Source organism: Oreochromis niloticus, linkage group LG22 (assembly GCF_001858045.2).
Source record: "Oreochromis niloticus isolate F11D_XX linkage group LG22, O_niloticus_UMD_NMBU, whole genome shotgun sequence".
Taxonomy (NCBI): Eukaryota; Metazoa; Chordata; class Actinopteri; order Cichliformes; family Cichlidae; genus Oreochromis; species Oreochromis niloticus.
In genome coordinates, this window is record NC_031985.2 from 26,436,594 (window position 1) to 26,457,927 (window position 21,334).

The 21,334-nt window shown below is 40.9% G+C and overlaps 1 protein-coding gene across 17 annotated transcripts in view; it reads left to right on the forward strand.

Annotated features, from left to right (window-relative positions):
* adgrb2 (adhesion G protein-coupled receptor B2) overlaps positions 1-21,334 on the forward strand; it is a 241,619-nt gene that overhangs the window by 172,362 nt on the left and 47,923 nt on the right. For all 17 annotated transcript variants that reach the window (XM_025902305.1, XM_025902296.1, XM_025902299.1 and 14 more), the window contains 4 exons: positions 7,609-7,735; positions 17,885-17,988; positions 18,360-18,462; positions 18,906-19,056. In XM_025902305.1, coding sequence (XP_025758090.1) covers positions 7,609-7,735; positions 17,885-17,988; positions 18,360-18,462; positions 18,906-19,056 — 485 coding nt within the window. The remainder of the gene's footprint in view (positions 1-7,608; positions 7,736-17,884; positions 17,989-18,359; positions 18,463-18,905; positions 19,057-21,334) is intronic.

Below are 21,334 nucleotides of genomic sequence, written 5' to 3' on the forward strand. Positions count from 1 at the left end.
CAAATGTATGCTACCTCTTTTCTTAAATGATATAAGTAAACACCATTGGATGGAAGTGCTCTTGCATCAGTCTGCACTTGGGCTGTATTTGCACGTGCAGCTAATCCTGGACAAACTTTTCCATGAAATGGAATCATGTATTTCAAATAACCTGGAGATTTCATTTTAAATTCCTTGTCCTAGTCTTAGGCATTCAAATCATGTTTTTTTTTCTCAGACCTTGAGAGATCTCTTTAGAGCTTGACATTACAACACCACACAATTTGAAAGAGAGTACTAGATCCAAGATGTCAGGGGTTTAAAAGGACTATCTTATCTAGAAACACAGTTTTTAGTTTTATGGATTCAGAGGTGTGTAAGTTGTACTTACTCTTTTGTATTATATGTTGTTTTTTTTTAATGTAAGTTCTAGAAATTATGGCAAAATGTCAGTTTTAGTTTTTTTTTTTATCAGCTTTTCAACAAAGTTTGGTTCGTTGGAAAAAAGTCCATGTGCTGTATTTTTTTTATATGACTATAAAGGTGCTGGCAATACATCACTACTGGTGTGTATGCATGTGAGACACTTTTATACAGCTGAAATCCCTTCATCAAGCCATTCAGTTTTAGTCATTCAAAGCATGTTTAACCTTTGTTTGCTTCTTAACAGGGGGCAATTGGCTTTCATAGCACTGCCCTTTCAGGCAAGATTTGGTGCCAATTTATTCTCAGTAGACATAAAAGGTCAATTATTTTTCCTATTTTTTTCTTAACAGCCACAACAACATTCTACCAGCAATTAGGAAGCAAAATGGGAGCATTTTAATAAGTTTCTGCCACCGGCAGGTCAACATTTTTGCTTATCTGGTAACAACAGTGCTACTAATCAACATCTTGTGCAGACATACACATTTTTGAGAGAAATGTCCAAGCTCAGTGATTTAATTCATATTTGTAAGCATTTCTGACAGGATTAAGAGTAATTCCACTGGTGATCTCTTAACCTTGCAATTTGACACTATCACAGGTCAAAATTTCAGTTTGTCTAATACAATAAATCACCTGCAAAATGATAAGATCCCCATCGGCTGCAGTTCTGGTTTCTTATGTAACTTATTAAGCAGCTAAAGATAAAGTGCATATGTTAAGTGTTAGGATACTAATGATTATATTTATTGCAATGCAAAGCAGCGCAGTGCCTTGCAGCAGCAGCCTCAATGAGCACATTGCCTAGTTACAAACTCTTGTTTAATGTGTGTGTAAACTGCGTAATCCCCACTGAGCGTGGAGGGTTATCACCAACTCTAGCATTCATTTAATAAAACTTTGTCAAGACCAAAGAGCAGATGTGTCCGTTACAGCAATGCTAGAAAGCAGGTTGATTTTATGTATATTTACACATCTTGTAGTTTTTTCTTATAATGCCAGGTTGAGCTCTTTGCAGTATACATTTGGATTCCATAGCCTATCTACCAACTGTACTAATATACAGACCTGTTTGTACATCTGGTACCTGTTTTCCATGATAAGAAGTGCTGTCAGCAGTTCCTGGTCCATTCAAAGGCTATAACAAAAGTATCACAAAAGCTGCGTCCTTTTAATCTTTTCTCACCCTCTGATCCTAACTGATAATCTAACACTGTTATGAGCCCAGTGGGAGTCACAGCAGTGTTGTGAAGCCGTAGCTGTAGTGGATCTACAATGCCAGCATTCGGGGTTTGTGCCAACTTTGTGTGCGACATAAAACTAAATAAAAGTCAAAGCTGACTTTCTGCTGAAAGGCACAAAAACCAACAGTGGAGTATAGCTGTAGTAGATGAAGGTTAGCAGTCAATTAAGCTTGAAACCCGGCAGACAAAACAAAGAGGTCACAGATAATGTGTATTTGTGTATCTGTGTCTGTGTGTGTGGTGTTATCTTTAGCGATCCCCCCCGCTGCGTGCTGTCAGATAGTTTCTCATTACGCCAACTTCCTCTCTGCTGAGACTAGTGTCGAATACCGTGTGTGTGTGTGTTTTATTTATTGCATGTAGTCTGAATGTTTGGACCAGTAAATTACAGGCTTTCATGTGCATGTATAAATTAACCATTAAAAACATGTAACACTTCACGTCCCAGTACTTGTGTGAGCAAAGCCGTTTGGAAGTACTTAACTAGACATCATTTGGGAGGTCACACATAAGCTAATAAGCACATATGACTATGAAAAAAATGGGGATTTGTGTGTTAACATAATTTTCCATCACACCACAACCTTTTAGAGTTTAAAAGTTCCTCCACAAATTCGATGTGTAAAAGTGGTCAGCTAGTCATTGTTGCGGGATGTCTAACCATGGTAATCAGTGAAATGTCAGAAGTGGGTAGCAGATGGAAGAAGTTTGCCTATTAAGAAATGCATTTTTTAAATTTTTTGCAAATATCAGCATGTCAATGCAAGATAAAATAAACCAAATGTATTTTAATAAACTCTCAAAGACTGTGACCAAAGGACAGGGCAAAGCAGGATAAAGCCAACAAAAAATGATAATAATAATAAAAGGACAAACCAAAACTCAGGGGAATATGTAAGAATGAGACAGGAGACAAAATGGCAAACAGCAGGATAACAGACAGTCAGACAAAGAGCAGAGACAAAAATATATATTTACTCAGGGGTGTGACGAGACACCAGTGGGAAGCTGTTTAGGGCAGGACAGCTCGGAGAGTAGCTGGCCCGTGCTTGTAGACAAATCCAACACTTTCATAGTGACCAAAGCAGTCACAAGGAATATTTTAAATTTTTTTGCTGACTGGTTGGGAAGCACACATGTTTTTTCCCCCACAGACAGGTGGTTGCTAGGGGGTTACTGTTGGTCTGTGTGACTGGACCTTCAGCGATCATTTTCTCTCCAGCAAGCACTAACAACCAGCCAGGGAATGGGTTTTTTTTTTCTCATTTTTACCTCATGACCAGTTAGACCATCTAGGCCTCTGTGACTGGGCCTTATTCAGCTACGATGGCAGGTAAAATAAATGACGTATACACAAGCCAAAGCAGCAAAAATACCACACACATATTTCCTCATCCTTGCTATTTTTTCGCTCTCCCACCTTGTCTTTTTTTATCTTCCTCTATCTGTCGCTCTCTCAAACACACACAAAAACACACAAAGCCCTGCACCATGTTGATACCTGTCAAGCTGTCTCTAAGCTTCACTGCTGTAACTCGTTTTCTGATCCTTAGTGTTTGAAGTGTCATAGTGCAGATGATGATCATCAGGGGATTGTACTCACATCTTATTAGTGACATTTTGAATTGAGTGTCAGTGCATGTGTGTGTGCATGTGTCTGGTTTATGATCCTGTTTGCAGTCCTTCATGTTCAGACGTGCTTTTGAGGGTTAATGTTGATACACTCTTGTCATTTACAGTCAAACTGATCATATTTAAGTGGCCTGTCAGAGCAGAAGTAGTCGTGAGTGGTATATATTACTGATCTGCAGTTAACGTGATGTAAGTGGCAAGCAGAGCATGTACCTCTTTAACTGTCTGTTTGCTTTTTTTGATGGACGGCTGTAAAAGCTACAGTAAAGTTTTAGGTTTTCCTAATTTGAACCAGAAACCGTTCAGCGTGTTTGTTTATTTCATTCATTTATGCTCTCAAATCCAGAGTTTTGTGCAACAGAGCTATGTTAAGCGGGCATCACAGAGGAGTATCGTTGGATTCTTCTTTGAAAGCTATCCTTCTGTTATTTCCCCAAAGGTTGGATAAAAACCTAAGATGCCATAAAGACAAAAATAATCAAAACAGCTTGTTAATTTTATTGAAGTGAAGCTGTCAGCCAAGTTTCGTCTCATTTAAATTTTAAATTGTTAAAGATATACAGATTTTACAGTCAAAGGATTTCCCAAGAGCTGTTAAAGAGAGCAAGGACTTTTTTAACACAGCATTTCCAAACATCCTAGTTTTTTGATACTTTGCACATAGACAAGAAAGTATTTCACAAAAACAAAAAACTGCAAGGGTCAAAATCATTAGTCCCTGTGATAGGGTTGGGCAATTGGACGAATATATCGACGATAGGCTGAGCCCATTTGCAATCGTTTTTACAAGGGCGATAGCCTAGCATACTCAGCCGGATGGTGGACACGTAAGTGCTCATGCAAATAAGTCGTGTTTGAGTACTTTGCTTGCACTATATGTCTGCGCAAGCGGCACACTGCTTTGGTTACATCCTTAGGTTTACCTCTTTCATCTGGTTTAAAGCCAAAGAAATCACAAATTGTCAACTTCCTATATTTTTTTAGTGCTGTCAGCGTTAAAGCGCCGTCATCACGATTAACGTGATTAACAATTAACCCATCTGGAGCGCAGACTGAGTCAAAATCCCTGAAATGCCTCTGTCAATGCATTTTGGGCATTTTGTCCAAAGTTTGTTTATTCTGCGCTCCAGATGGGTTAAAAATTTGAATCGCGTTAACGCCGTGTTAACGCCACATTAACGCTGTATTAACACTGACAGCCCTAAGTTTGGGGGGAAATTAGTTCATCCATGTCTGGTCTGACGATTGTTGGTTGGAAAATTTTTACATATCGCCCAGCCTTACTCTGTGATGCCTGATAGTCAATTGTGTATCCTTTTTGTTGGACAACAGCCTGCAGTCATTTGCTCTCTCTCCAGATGTGATGGTCTTCAGTTCAGCCCACAGATTGTCATTGATTCAAGTCAGGGCTTTGCCTAGGCCAGTCAATAACATTCTCTTTGGCCTTCTGGAGGTAGTTCTTCATCAGAGTTATTGTTGTGTTGGAAGACAAAGCAACAACAGACTTAGGTTTGCTGCCGACTACCAGAGGTTTACTTTCAAAATCTTCACATTTCCTTCTTTATTTACGATTCCTTCCACTTTTACCAGATTCCCACTTCAAGACGCACTGAAGCGTCCCCACCACATAATACTCCCACCTGTTCTGTTTTGGGTTTTACACCTCTTCCCTCTTTCTCCAACACAGTATGCAGTAGTTTAGTCTAGTTTATTCTCATCTGAACAAAGGATGTGCTTTCAGTTTGCATAACCCTTCTTCAGCTTGTACTTGGCATCCTTCAGTCTGGCTTGAAGTGGCGTTTTTCCTGGTCTGAGACTTCAAAGTCCATTCCTGTTCATGGTCCTACTGATTTTTGAGACCGCAGTTCCCGGCTTGACTAAGTCATTCACTCATGTCTTGGCAGTTCTGTTGTTTTTGGACACATCTCACTAGTTTTCTGTCTAGAGTCTGTGAAATCTTTCACTTCCTACCTCTGCCAGGCTTGTTCTGTACTGTGTGGCTCTCTTTGAACTTCTTGATGATACTTCTCACTACAGTTCTTGAAACACTGTGATAACTTTGTTTTTCCGTCTCCTGCTTTGTGAGCATCAACAATTCTTTTTATTAAGTCTATACTGATAAATTTAGTTTTACTCAAGTGGCAGCTCAAACCCTTGCTTAAGTTTTTGTACTGTGTGGAAAAGGTTTTAACTTCATTTAACTTGATTTTACAAGCTTTGAGCATTACAAAGATAAAGCACATTATTGCAGCAGTGGTTTGTGCTACGGGTGAATAAAAAGGTCCGTTTTTCAGGGGGATGATAACATTGACCCACTGACAATAATTCTGTTATTGTTTGCAAGTAGAAATAATGTTATATTAAAAAAACATGGGGAAATGTTTACAAAACTTTAAGTTTCACAAGGGGATAATAATTTTATTCTAAACTATAGATTTCTGCATATTTAATAACTTTCAAATATATAGGCTGTATATATAAATCCTAATAAACAGATGTCCTGAAACAGCCAGCACTTTATTAAATTTTCTCTCCATCCACTGCTGAGGGTACTCAATGCTATTAGCTTGGAATGAGGTAATTAAGTTCTTCACTAAAGCAGTAGAGAAAGAACAGCATACCTCTCCAGTTGTGTTTAATCTTTCCTCCTACTCCATAAATGTTTATAGAACAAAATGAGCAGCACAAAGTTTGTGTTGTTTGCTAACTAACAAAATGATTTCCAAAAAAGGGACATTCTAAATTGGTTTCTAAATTGGTAGCAATTTGTTTGTTACCGTGATAAAGATATCAAGTACAGAGTGTTTTCTTTCACACAGATCAGTCGCTAGGTACGTTTTCATCACCTTAAATCCCTGCTGGGAAACATTTGTTCTCACATAGATCCCCTTCTTCTCCTGCTAAAGATCCTTGTTTTGAAACTGGCAACTATTACCACAGAAACAGGGTTTGTCTTTAGCTTCAAATAATTGATTTTTTTTTTCTTTTTCAAGCAGGCCACTGCTCTTGTGGTCAGATTGTTGTGCCTACCTCCTACAACAAAAGTCTTTACTTCGGAAAGATGTTTGTCAGATATCTGTGCAAAAAGTTTTTGAGGCTTTGGTGAAAGAAAAAAAAAAAACATACACCTAGTCCATATATTTGCATGCTACATTGAATATAGCCTGTGAAGTATTTCACTATAACCTAAAATATTCATGACAAAACATGAAAGTTTAGCAAACTTTCATGGTGTTTCAAATCTTAAGGTGACATTTCTAAAAGTTTTATACTCACTTAATCTGCTTTATCGCGATTGTTCGCCTGCGGCCTGATCGGACTGGATTAACAATGAAACTGAACACATTTTAACTGCCATCAGCTCAGATGTTTCTACTTTAAATCCTGGACGTTGCCACACCCACTTCAAAACACTGAGAAAGGTACAGAGGAGAAAAAGAAAGAAAAATATTTCTCACTGACACATTACTTGCTCCTTCTTTTGCCGTAAGTCATGAAGCTGGCCTTCTTGACCCCATTAGAACATCTCTATGGCTTTCACCTGTCCTGGCAACTAAAATAAAAGTATATCCAGGGTTAATCGTAAGGTTAATGTGCAGTGTGAACTCTCAGGGTAATTAGTTCACTTCTTATTGATTGACCTCCACACTCGACCTTCTGTTGGGAGCTTTTATAGAAAAGTGAAAGGGTGGGAAGGAGGGAGGGAACGGGGGGCCAAAAAGGACGGTAAAGATCCGGAGCAATAAAGCGTTGAAGGTTCTATTGTACGAGATTCTGGCCGCTTGCTTCCTTTGCAGTAATGTGCTAGGTGTCAAAGCAATTGACCATTTAGTTCCACATAAGCCCCATACACCATTTAGGCCTCACTGGTTTTTGTTAACTTTTCGCCGATGCAATCCTTTTCATTTTTCCCCCAGACTCTAAGGGCATTCTTCCATGTAAAGGGAGATGGGATAGATAAAAGGGAAAAAGAAAAAAAAAGGATGAACAAAGACGTGAAAGAAAGTGTTTAGGTTGCTGAACACGGAGAAGGACAAGTGGGGCGATGCTGTAAAGGAGTAAAAGAGCATGGCGGTGCCCGAGTGCCGATCGCTGAATGTTAAACGTATATGCCGTGAATGGTTGAGCTCGGGGAGCTCGGTGGGGAAGAACGAGTCCGTTAAAACTTTCCGTCCCCTTTTGAGCTACAACCTCCTGTATCCATGTGTAGTCATGTGACAGTTTTTTTTGTATGTGTCTCACAGTCACTGTTTATGTCCCATGTGCCACCTCCCCACACCCTCTCTACCAACACCCCCCACCAACCCACCCTTCTCTCCACCTCCAGGGAAGCTGGCGCAGAAAACTGGGGCACAGAAGGCTGCCAAACGCTCGCATCAACCGCTGTCCATACCAAATGCCTGTGCAGCAGAATATCCACCTACGCCGTGTTAGCGCAGCAAGCTAAAGACCCGGTGAGTCACCAATGCAAAGCCTGATGTACTCTGTGGGACTTTGGGGTGTTAACGAGGCAACTACTACCAGGAGGAGAGGGTGCTCAGGTCAGTGAGCTGATGATTTTCTGTACACCGACTCCACTATCCCCGTCAGACATATCACCGAGAACTACGTCTCTTAAGTCATTTATTGAGTTAACAGAAGGATATGGATGGGTGAGGCTGGCATGACTAGCAGAGCTTTATGTGAGATGTCTTACTTTATAACAATGAGCGCAGCCTGAGTGGAGCTGTCAGTTTTAAAACTGTGACACAGTACTGTACAAATGGCTATTTTGATCACTGTGTGTTTGTCTAATTATATGTTGACTGGCTGTCATTCTTCCCATTACGCAACTTTGGGTTTTTTTTTATTTGTTTGTTTTTGAGCTTAAACTTGATCAAGGTCGGGCTCTTTTTAGTCCCGTGTGATGTGAGAGAGGCGAGGCGACGGGAGGAAGAAAGAGATTTTATTGTGTCTCTGTGTGATTTTTTTTTTTTTTTTTTGCCTGGAGCACATAACGTGTGCCTCTATAAATAGTTCATGTGACTCACAGTGTGTGTTTGACGTGATGAAAGAGGGCTTTTTAGCATTTAAGGGTAATGCACATTCTGATTCACTGACCTGTTCTCCTGCCCTAATGGTCATCTAAATACCTGATCACCTTCCTCGTAGATCCACCCAAAGGACCCTAATTCTCTCACCGCATAACACCTCACACTACCCCCCCATTTATTTTACACCTTTCCTCCAAAACACACCAAATCTAGTTCATTATTTTTACCCATTTTCTTGCTTCCCTTATTCCTTTTAGCTGTTTTTTTTTACCTGTGAATCTCTTGTAAGACCCCCCTCCCTCGTCACTTCTTTTTTACCCCTTTTCACCTAGTTAACATTTCCAGTTTTCATTCTCACTTTATGCCACAGCTCTGACCCCTAAACTGTGGTCACAAAATGCTCCCCCTTGGCTTTGGCTCTTAATTTGCCTCTCTGCTTACTTGTACTCAAAGCCCACGAGAAGACCGGTTGCTTTAAATATTCAAAGGAGCAGAAGGAGATGAAGTTTGGGTACATTTTTGTCACACATTAAAATCTCTTTTGTGATTCTCTCTTTTAATGGTTAGTTCTCTAGTAAGCGCTGGAGAGTAACTGTGTGTGTCACAGAAATGGAAAGTGATTGTAAGGAACAGAGGATTTGGGGGGTGGAGGAAATGTTCAACCAAACAGAAAAGGTAGCCTGGTCTCGGCTTGCAGACAGCTTAGGGAGAGAGAGGGAGAGAGGGCCAGAGAGATGGAAAGTGGATGTTTTCTGCACTCACTTGTAATGCATTAACAACCAGCATTGCAGAGATAAAGAGCTGTGCACTTATGTGGCCCTGTTCGGCGTAACGCATTGCTTCTGTATTGTGCTCACTGATGCCGTGCATTTACCCTTTGCTTTTTTTAAAATGCATTTCTATCAGCTCATTGTTTAGCTGCCAGGCCATCAGCTTTACTGTTTACAGCAATGGCAGGTCAGTGTTTCCCACAAAAAAGCTCTCAAAAAACCGTGCTGTACTTTACCTGCATGGCATTTGTCAACAGAAGAAGATCAAAAATTGGGAACAAAAAAAATTGGAATTCATCACTACCCCTACCTGGTCGCACCAAAAAGAAGCAAATACAGTTAAAAGAGTATGAATATTGGAGGTAAGTTTCTTATACATCCCCCTGGCTAATGTTACACCCAAAGTTGTAATTACATCAGTTTTGCTTCTTTAATAAATCCTTTTTTTTTTTGCTTTTAATAGCAAATATTACCGCATACCAAATGTGCCTCTGCTGCCATTGCTCTAAAGAAAAATTAAGTTAGAGGCAGAATATTGTAGTGAGTTGCAGCATATTATAAATGCTTCAGTCTCAAGGAAAAAGAAGGGGGGGGAAAAGGGTTTCATGGTTGCCGCACTCATTGAAAACTGAGAAATGAGAACATCTAATTGAGTTTATCTAAGCTGAATGCATTTTTAGTCTTCTTAACAGCATAGTTACAAGAATCCCACTGTTGGGTAGCATCTAGTTGCCAGTGCAGACACGGCGTTGAAAAACTCCTGTCACAGTCACATTCACTTCTGTCTCTTGTTATCCCCAACCTTGGATGAAGCCGTGCAAGTGACAGCTGTCTTGAACGTTTCCTGAGACGGATCAAGTCATTTAATCCGCGAACATGGATAAGCCAAGTTGACAGTAGTGACACTGATTGGCGACGCAAGTTTTAGATGACCTCCCTGTTTTAAAGGAAGGACTCAGTAAATTGCGTAAACCTGAGATAATCAGCTGGTTTGTAAGCCTCAAGATTTCCGTGTCCTGCTTTAGGATTTATTATTATTGTTATTCCCTTCTGTTCTATTTCCCCCTTCTTTTTTATTAACTGTAAAGAGGGTCAAAATAAGGTGATGGCCTTCAGGTAAGCAACCGCAGTTATTCATTATTTTTGTACCTCAGAGCTTGAATTACTTCACAGGGGTCTGGAAGCCATTTCAGACCCCAGGGAAACATTAACTTCCCATAATATGGAAAACACAATAGCTTTGACCCATAAGCCGAACGGGTCATTCCGGCCGCTGTTTCTGGTTCCTGCGACTCCTCTTCCAGCCATACAGTATTGACTTTTCCCTCGCCACACAGCAAGCAGGTCGACCGAGTTGAGTGAAAGAGGGCTAGGAGAGGGGGGAAACAAAAAAAACCACATTGACTTTTTTTACATTTGTGACATCTGTGAAGAGTGTGGTAGTCATTAGTGATTCATCAGTCAGCCCCCAGTACTGCCATTTAGACCCAGTGCACAGGACCAGAAGGTGTGGGTTAGTGTTTTTGTGTCAATGGCTCTCAGTCAGGAGCTGTTGCTGCTGGTGCTGAGTGCACTTTGTTGCTTTAGGGTGCTCCAGAGTTAGCTTTTTACTCCAGTGGAGATTGGGTTGTGTAAAAAGAAGAGAGAGAGTCAAATTGAATTTGGCAATAAATAAAAAAAGAAAGAAAGAAAGAAAGAAAGAAAGAAAGAAAGAAACAGCCACATTCAGACATGCAAACACACTGATATATGCGTAGTGGTATGCACTTAAAAACACTTAACATGCACACAAGCCTGCATGCATGCATGTAGGTCTGGGCGAATGAAAACGCGCACACAGATGCTCAACACACACACAGACAAAGATGCACTCATATGCTCTGTCCAGGCTGTGTGGCTGTTGGAGCAGTGCTGAGTATCAGCAGCCCAGCTCTGACAGCTTATCCTGGGCTACGGCGCGAGGGACAAGGGGGGCTGAGGATTAACCTCCATGTTTAATAGAAAAGGGAGGCAGCGGGAGGGGGGTGGGGGGTAGGTGGAGGGATTTAGAAGCAGTAGTGCCATTACAGGCCGTTTACAGTGGAGTGAGGGATAGCCAGTTAATCCTGTTTACTTTCTATAGCCTCTGAGATTTCCGTGTGTGTATGTGTGTGTCCTGCGTGTTTGAGTGTCTATAGAGACCTTTCGCTATCAGACACGAGACAGAGGTTTTTGTTTTTGTTTTTTTTAACTTTAGCGACACAGATAAGCGAGAAAGAGAGAGGGAGGGTAGGAGGATTTGATTGAGTTAGGTCATGAAGGAATACTCAAAGACCAAGCCACTTAATTCTTAAAATGACTCCAGTGGGAACACAAACCCCACGGATACGTCTGGACTCTTTGCCTGCGCAGAGCTCACGGAGATCACGGGATTTGGAGCTGAGGGAGGTACTGGCTTTATAAAAGTCAGTTTAACATTTTGCACCTCCAGTCAATAATGTCACTTCCACGTTTTTTTCCCTTCGCATTTGTCAGCCCATAGAGCCGGTGCTCAAGTTGTGTTGACATTAAAGCTAATAGCAGCTTTCAGGTGCCTCTCCGAACTTGTATTCAAATACACTGAGCTTGCCTAAGCAGGCATCCAGAAATATGAATGGACAAGAGAGGTCAGCGGTTCACAACAGCACCTGAGACTTTGGTTTAGTCAGCACAGATGAGCGCAAAAGCAAACACACTCGACTTGAGCAAGGAGGAGAAACAGAAAGAGGGGGAAAGGGATTTTCTCATTTTCTTTAACTTATTTATGAGCCAATTACTGAATCAAAGTAAGTCGCTCCAAATAACAATATCCGAACTGATGTCTTTCTGCTGTAAAGGATTTCTCAGAGCTTCTTCTACCTGCCACGCTAACTGCATTTGGCCCAATCATTCTTATGAAATGATTGGCTTTGCGTGAGATAAATCGAGTCTTTTTCGTCTGTTATCATCAGTGCTTGAGGCACCTAATCAGAATGGAAACATTTCAGAGCAGCTCCTATTATTTAGACTAATAATGGCCACCGTGCTTGATTTGACTGTGGAAAAGACGATAGGGATGACTGGAAGTGCTTCAAGGTGGCGACTCATATTTTAACTTATTATAATTTAACTGGCAGCAGTGTTTGGAGAGAAAACAAGGCCTGACCTAGACCAAGCGAGACTGCAAGGTTACGGTATGCAAATATGTCGCACTTGTCAGATGTAATTAAAGGATGAGGGGGCGCTAAAATTTATGAGGGACTCGGCATAGAATTGCATTAAAATCTTTTAATCCTTTGTCACATTAATGAAGGGTTAGCCAAGTGACAGCGATGACACAGGAAATTATGAATAAACAGGTGTAATGATTTAGTTGCGTGTTTGTCTAAAGATGCATAATGGCTGAGCGTGGGCAGGGCAAAGACTTGTTAATTAGATATTCAAAACTGAGTGGAAAGTGTGTGTTTTTCTTAATATAATTAGAGGGTCAGAATGTGTTGGAGGCATTGGTTTTGACTGAATTTTTTAAATGTGAAATACAAATATGGTCCACAAGATCCCTTGAGGAAAAAATGTGTCTTGGTGCAACTGGCTTTTTGTTTGCCCGTTATCTTGAAGGCCTTTCATTTTCTTGCTTGTGTTCTGCATTTTGCATCAACAAACATCACAAACCTTGAACATTATGCAAAAACGGCAACACGTAAGGAAAAGGCTTCGCTTTATGACACGGCATCAGCACTCCAAGCTCAAGCAGGCTTTTGGTTTCTCTCGAGGCAACTGAAGTCAGAGTCAGTTAAGTTGAAACCTCGAGGGTTTGCAAAAATTTTAAAAAAAGACTCAATTTGAAGTATTTTGCAGTCAGTATGTAACTAGTGCTATGGCAGCAAAACAGGCAACTGAGCAGCAGGATTGCTAGATTAGCAAAAGAGTTTTACCTTCTCTGTAGTGGCACAGTGTGCCTGGGTGTACTGTTGAGTTTGTATGTACCTGTGTGGGAATAAAAGGGACAGGTGACTGCCTTGAATTGAAAATGTCATTTTTTTCCCCACTTTTCACAAGGGGCTTAGCATTTTCAGACCCTACATGGGAGGACTGTGAGACACACTGCAAAAATATCAATGCTGTAAGTGGTAATGAATACTCAATATGTTCTCATTAACAAATAATAAATGTGCACATATTGATTATTGATTTTGCTGCAGTACATCCACTATAGGGAGAATGAATGGATAGCTTAAGCCTGTTTCCTGCTGTCACTCAATAGTTTTTCTTCCCAAAATGAAACATGATTTTAAACTTCAAAATCAGGCAATAATTAACTGTTGCTAGAACGAATTTAACCATCTTGTATTATATTACATTTAATATAAGCAGAACTATTATAGACAAACTATTATAGACAAACATAGACAAACGATTATGTCACCTGCCAGACACTTGTAGTAATTAATTTCCATGTTAGTAAGATATGTAGTGAAGGAAATTTATAGATGGGCACCAAACACTAATGTGTTCAGTGTCACTGAACATGAAATATAGCTTTTGTCGCCCTTTGAAGATCAGGGTCTGGCTGCTGTGCTGGGATCAGCTTGCACTCAGCTTCATCATCTCTCCGGGCTCTTGGCTAGTTTTCTGTTAGCACGTTTGTCTCTGTGTAGATGCTAGGGCTGTTTGATACTGCAGATTTTGGTATTGATCCGATACAGAGTAAATACAGGGCCAGTTTAAAGGCAGCTTTTGTAGAGGCGAGCATTGTGTCATCATTAGCCACTAAGTCACTGTGATTTTTGCTCTCCACTACAATTAGTTAAGAGGACAAAAGCTTTTCATGTATTCTGGAGATGTGAATGTGCCTGCCTCTAAAGTGCTTGGCTCAACTTCTGTTCTTTAAATGTGCTATATGCTATAAATAAAATAAAATTGACAGCCAACACAAAAAGGTTCAGTCATTTTTCATTATGCATGTTTGAAGGATATTTCTTTATTTCTAAGAAGAAAACACTTTTGTTTAACACACGTCAGTGGGCTGCATACTGAACTTAGAGGACAGGAACAAAGTATTGATCCCACTGCACTAGTATTGATCTGATACCAATATCAGTGGTGGTATCAATGCTATCATTATTCAGATCAGTCTGCTCAGCTCTAGCAGGTGCTTGCGAGGATGTTCTTTTTCTTTCCATATGCCCAGCTTGTAGATTGTGTCTGAAAACTGTAACGTAATCACTGTGTTTACTGCAGTACTGAAAAGCTTAATCTGATCATGTTACTTTGGAATTCAACACTAGGAACACACATACAGTTAAGTGAAATTTTTGTAATAAATACTGGATAAATTCTTCCGTTTGCTGGTGCCCTTCGTCTCTGACCACCATACTCATGGAAATGGACTGCCATCTTTGTAGGAATTTTCTAATTTTACTGTCCACTTATAGAGCACAGTTCATATAGTTATTAATTCTGTGCACTTTAAGCACTTCACCAACCAGCTGCAGTATGTGTACAGTGATACTAAACAGAAGTTCTCTAATCAGTCATAGATGACAAATGTAGTCTTCCTAAGTTCAATATTCACGTTTTTCTTCCAGTTGTAAGAACAGTTAATGGAAAACAGGCCCTTTGGTGCAGGTGGACATGGAAAGCCACTAGTGAGGAGCAAGTCTGAAGGTAGGGGGGAGGAAAAAAATAGGGGAAGAATGAGAGCCAAAGAGAGGGAGATGAAGTGAGGGAGTGGGTGGTAGCAAGATAGGTAGGAGGGGGTGGGGAGGAGGAGTGAGAGGAGATAAGTAGGTTAAACTTCCTGAGCTCAAAATAGCTATCTTCTCCATCACATGGTAGCCAATCTGCCCAGGGGAGCCTGGCCATATACAGCAGAGCCTCAGCGCACTCACTCTTTCTAATCTGCACTCCGTTTTATTCTCTTACGCACAAAACACAGGCACACATCTCCTCCGACTGCATCAAAATATCACTATATCTATGTGGGGCAGGGCATCTGTGTGAGCCAGTAGCCTCGGGCCCGATGTGTTACGTTTAGTGTTTTTGAGCGTGTCTGTTTGTGTGGGCGTTTCCTCTTTTCATTTCCCCTTATTGTAGCATCCTTCCATATTATGAAATAAACCCTTAATCTCATCACACACCTAACCGCCACCAATTTAGACAATTCTGTTAGACAAATTGACACGATGACGAGTTCAGGGACAGTTTGAGGGGTTTATATAGAGCACACTTAGAAATGGGAGAATCGTTCATTTTACATTAGTTCACATTAGTTTTCTAGAAGAGGCTCATTTAAGACAGGGAATCAGAAACTGAGAGGGAAAAAAGATGATCCTGCAGACTTGTTTTAAGTGTGTGTGCCTGTGTGCGTGCATGCGCTTGTCTGCTTGTCATTCCCCATGCATCGCCCTGTGTTTGATCTGTCAGACCTCAAAAAACACAAGTGCCTGTGTATCCTTTGACCTTCCATTCTTCGTAGTATCAAACACAGTGAGTCTCTGTTGCCTCTCGCTCTCCTTCTAGGCCCTTCCCTTTTTCCTAGAACAGATGCTTGTCATATGCCCTCTTTGTCTTTTTTTTTTTGTGGATCTCGCCTTTCCTATGAGGCAGTTTTGATTATGTTTCACCTCCATTCCCCTCCCAGTGTGTTTGTGTGTGTGCCGTATTGGTATTCCAGCCTATTCCGCTTTCCTCTGGAGAAATTGGCTTCCTTTGATGGGCCAGGGGAAAAAACCACTAAAAGACAAGCTTTGACTTTCTTGCTTTTTCGGTCTCCCTATCTATTTCGCTCACCTCCTACTCTTTGCTTTTACTTACGTGTCCTTAGCTCTTCCTACTCCATCTCCCTCTCTAAATTTCTCTCTTACTCGTTCTTTTCATGTTGGATTCTCCTCTCCTTTCTGATGGGAATAAAGAAGTCTTCATCTTATGCTTCCGTCTATTCAGATCAAGTCGAATACACACACAGGCACACGCAGCTTAAACACTTACCTTCAATTACTTAGCCCATCTGCCTGGATGTGCCTATGTGTGCAAGTATGTGCTTTATTTGCGGTAAAAGACACCTTGTGCCACGAGTACGTACAGTGATAAATCTTCGGGATGAAAGGGAAGGATAGTCGCTGCGGGGGGTAAATTGAGGTAAATTGTGTGATTGAGAACTTAAAAGCGGGCCAAACATCAAGCCCATTTGGGACGCGGCGGGGTGCATGCTTTCCATGCGGCTTCATTTGTCTGTTCCTCATGCTTTCAAAGGCACACCTCAGGAGCAGAGGTACGCTGTACATCATGACCTAAATCACTTAATTATACGCTGTGGTCTCGTACTTTTACCCTCGTGCGTAAGAAATCATCAAATGAGTGTAAAATTGGTGCACAGCAAGTGTAAACTGAGTGTTTGTCAAAGCTGTATCATACAGCGTAAGCTCTGTGTCTTGGCAGCATTGGTCAGTCATGACAGAAACAGTTCATTCTAGTGGTTTGAAGGAAGAGTCATATTTTAATCTGCAGTCATTTACACTTGGTGGAATAGCTCTGTTCTGGTACCTCACTACCTTTTAACTCCCCAGGATAGAACAGAGCAGGCATCAGTAACAACAGGTTGATTAATTAACTTAGATACAGCTTTAAAGACAGAGCTGAGGCGGAGGTGGGTTGAAAAGCAGCTTGCAGATGTGCTGAAACTGTGAACAGGCTAAAGCAGCTTAAACACAGCAACAAGCCTCAGAGAGAGTGGATTTGTAGAAAGGAAAAAGCAGAGTCATCAGCACATGTGGGATGGTATACATTAATTCAGGGGTGTCCAACGTAAGGCCGGGGGGCCAGAATTGGCCTGACAAAGACTCCAATATGGCCCACTGAAAGGCTTTGGGAAATGTGAAGGAATGCATATAGATTCCTATTGATAAAGATTAATTATACTATTCATACCATTCATATTACAACAAATAGTTAACTAATAGATAATTAGATAACTAACTAACTGAATAACGAGTAACTATTATATCTAATATAGAATTTTTTCTACTATAGGGAAAAAAGAACATTATTATAATTACAGCACAATCTGGACAATGAGCTAACAGAAGCGTTTCTGTAATTTTACACATTTATCAATGTTGAAAATTGAGACGCATAGTTGAAATTGCATGTCTTTTTCTTGTGATAAGACATGCCAGCGATTGAATGTTTAATTAAATGTCTTTGCACTGGTATAAAAGGGAGTTTAGTGTTTACTTTGACATCCCTGCATTAAGTGATATTTAAGGAGAGTGGCTCAGCTTTTTGTAGCCTGCCTAAACTAACACTAAGCCTCATTAAACTGATGCTGTAAATTTAATGCAAGGATTAGTTGGTCCTGCAAAAGATGCTGTAGGTGAGCTTTATTTTTTTATTTTGTTTCAGTTAATTATATTTCCTCAGTGGCTCCTGATTATCATGTCGTTGGTGGATATTTAAAGCAGAAAAGCGGCAACAATTACGTTATCTGGTGTTTAATGATGGTCACAGAGCTCGCTTTCATAGACATGTTAGCATTATGAAATGTCGATGTCACAGTTGATACAACTTCAGTGGCATTAGTGCCATCATCATTAATCAGTCAGCTTGGGAATGTTTCCTACCAACTGGAACCTCGATAACAAGACCAGCACGTTCAAGTTCAAACAGATATATACTGAGATGTGCTTTGTTGACAAGATACTGTTGATACAGGTACATGTCTCTTGTAATGCCTTGCAACTGCACTGAAGTATCCATCTCTCTCTCTCTCTCTCCTGTTTCTGTTCTTTCCTCCCGCTATTAGGACATGGGTCCTACCAGCATGCCCTCTGTGCCCCTTATGGTGGGGTGCGGCATCTCCTGCACCGCTCTGCTCATCCTGCTGCTAATATATGCTGCCTTCTGGAGGTGAGAGCACACACACACACACATACACACACACTGAGAGACACATTTGATAGAGTAATGGCAGTGTCAGTATTCATACATCAACTGTGCTCACAGTGGTCATTTTCTCACTAGCAAAGTCTCTTTTGTGTCTGTCATTTGCTTTGCCAAAAACTCCAATGAGGCCTAATAAGGAACAAATGGTTCAACTACGGTGGGGGGGAGGTGGTGATTAGTTTGTATTTTGATTACACGCAGCAGATGGCAAACTCAAGCTAATGTCTCTGCAATGTCCAGAAAGTCACTGTTCAGTCCATCAGTCTGTCATTAATGCTTACCGCACATGCCTGTCATTTCTCCCTCTTTCCCGTCTCTCGTTTCTCTGCTTTTAGGTATATCCGGTCGGAGAGATCGATCATCTTGGTGAATTTTTGCCTCTCCATCCTGGCCTCCAATTTATTAATTCTGGTCGGACAATCACAAACGCTTAGCAAGGTATTGCCTTTCTGCTCTTTGAGTTACACGTGAATTTTCACAGGAAGTCTAGTCCATATGCTTGTGATTCCAATAATAGTGCTTGTGACTAAGCCTCCATTGCCTAGAAACAAAACTGCCAAAAACCACCAGGGTTCAGAAGTAGACAAAGTTCATACAGTGGAGTTCTCAAAGCAGGCATTCTAAGTCCTCTGACTAAGCAAGGCTGAACTGTGTGGTGGTCAGTATCGATCAACCACACAGCAGTGCCAGGTTGAACTCGTGTTCTTCCACTCAGTATTTTTGCCTTTGTCCTTTCTATTTTGCGGAGGTTTCATATTGCCGAGCCCTAAAAGATGATTCGTGACGTCTCCTCTTAAGAACTTTTTGTTTGTTTGTTGAAATAGCACCTCTCCCTGTGTTGTAATCCCTTGTCTCTCTCGATAACTTTCTTTATTCACTAGGGCCTCTGTACTGTGACTGCTGCCTTTCTGCATTTCTTCTTCTTGGCGTCCTTCTGCTGGGTGCTGACTGAGGCGTGGCAGTCCTACCTGGCGGTCATTGGCAAAATGAGGTCACGACTCATTCGCAAGCGGTTTCTGTGCCTCGGCTGGGGTGAGTCCACACAGTATCACACGCTTTAAAACAATGTGCAGCGCTGTTGTGGTCCTAAAGCTCGGTCACCACATAGTGGATGAAAAAAATTAATAGAGCCTACCTGAATGTTTAGCAATATGCTAAACTAGTGTAGCTGTCACAGTAGATGCCATAGATATACAAATCTGTCGCATTTTCTTTGTGCCATCATCTCTTGGTTCCTGGCATGCACTGTACCAGAGTGATTCTCACACACAGACACAGCCCATGTCACTGATCTGTGGTAATAAAACCGACTCACTTTCCTCCATAATTACAGTTTCATTTCCAAACTCTGCCTGTTTGAACAGAGAAGCTAAAGGGGCCACATTCTTTGCTGATCTGACATTATTACAGCTACCTTTTCACTCAGACAGGGAGCACGAGCTGCTTTCACTGACAGAAAAATATATTTTGGGCTTTAAGGTTGTTTTTTTCTGATAGGAGAAGGCGGGACAAGATAGTATGAGTTAAAAATGTGATAATAAATTTACCTGAAATTTGGGCTAAGATTGTAATAGCCCTTTGCATGCATGACCCCTGAAATTATTCCTGTTGAGTTTTCTCACGTGATATTGCTCAACATTTGTACGCCATATTGGTTGCTAGGGGGGAAAAAATGTATATTTCCTGGATGTCATTGGTTCCTCCTGGGTAAAATTGGTTGCCTATAGTGACAGGTGTGTTGCTAGGGATAAATGGGGGTCACTGACCAGTGTGTAGGCCTGTGTGACTGGGGCATTAACAATTATTTTCCCAGCAACTGCCATCAACCTCCAGCAACCACAATTTTTTCCCTAACGACAGGTGGTTGCCAGATGGTCACTGACCAGCATCTAAGCTTGTGTGATTAGGGCACTGTGCACTTCATTCTACTTTTTTATTGTGATTGTCACATGTCCAAAAGACAAGTTAATATCACATGGTTGACGATCACATGTCTGCAAAACCTCAAAAGATAAGATTCTCATTTCCAGCACACAGAGCATCCTTTTTTTTCAAAATGCTGCTCTGCTAATCTGCATCTTTGATTCATTCTGTCGTTTTGTTGCTGTTTCTTGTCTGTTTAATTGCAACTGCAGATACATTTAGCCGGTGAAGCTCGCTTCTCTTCATCGCAGTCTTTCTCGCTTCTTAAATGATAGTTCAAGTTGTCAAAACAATACGTGAAATCATTCACAACATGTTGTTACTTGCGCACAGCAGAAAAAACGTTTCTCATTCATTGTTAGCGCTTGCGATTGTTTTATCACATCTCGCCAAATCAAAGCCCAATTGTCTACAATTTGAACAATTACTGCTTTCTGTGTCTTTGTGATCAAAATAGATAACGCGTCTTCACAGCTGAACAGTTTCTCTTTTCTTTTTTTCGCCTCTTTCTAAAGTATGTTGGAATTATTTCAGTGTATAAACCGTCATACACTCCATGCAGAAAAGTCTCTAAAATTATGTAAATCTGCCAAGCAAAGTCACACGTTTTTGGCAAACTCATTTAAAGAATCTGAGTAGTAGTTCCAGCAACTTGAGAACGTGGAGGATCCTGATCAGATAAACATGTTACAAGGTCAACCGTGTGCCGAATGAAGACGACAATTACCAAATGCTCCATCGTGTTTGCTGGAGATATAGGCATCTTCAAACTGGGCTGCTTAGATGCAAAGTTGTTGTCAGTTATACTCAGAAAAATACTAGTCTGGCTCACGAGGCTTTCAGTGTCAGTAGTAGAAACCTGTTTGGAAATCAGCAGCTGGGGGAGTCTGTCTGTCTTTCTGACAGAACATCTAAACATTTCGACCACCTTAGTTTTTCACAGCGTCAGAGGAACTTTTTATTTTGAAGGCTGTTTCGGTGACTTGTTCACTGACTTAAACATTTTTTTTTTCATCACACGAATTCAAGGTTTTGTGTGAGAAACAGTCTTTTGCAGCTGTGTTTAATTGCATCCCTGCATTTATGATCTGCTTTGGGAAGTGCATCTTCCCTCCTTAGAACTTTACCACCTGATATAAAGAACAATGTACCAAAGCACTTTGGAAACACCGTAACAGCTACTTGTTAATAATGACCAGCTGAGTCTTTAACTTACTAGACATTCAATGCCTTCAATGAACCCCCAAAAGTGTTTTTTTTTTAAGCCGACCAACTAGAAAGTCACTGGATTGGAAGTGTTTGAAAAGCAACAACCGTCCATCTTCATGTAATGTTAAAGTTATCGAAAAGTCACTTTTTTGTTCACGAGTCCAACACTGCACGACTG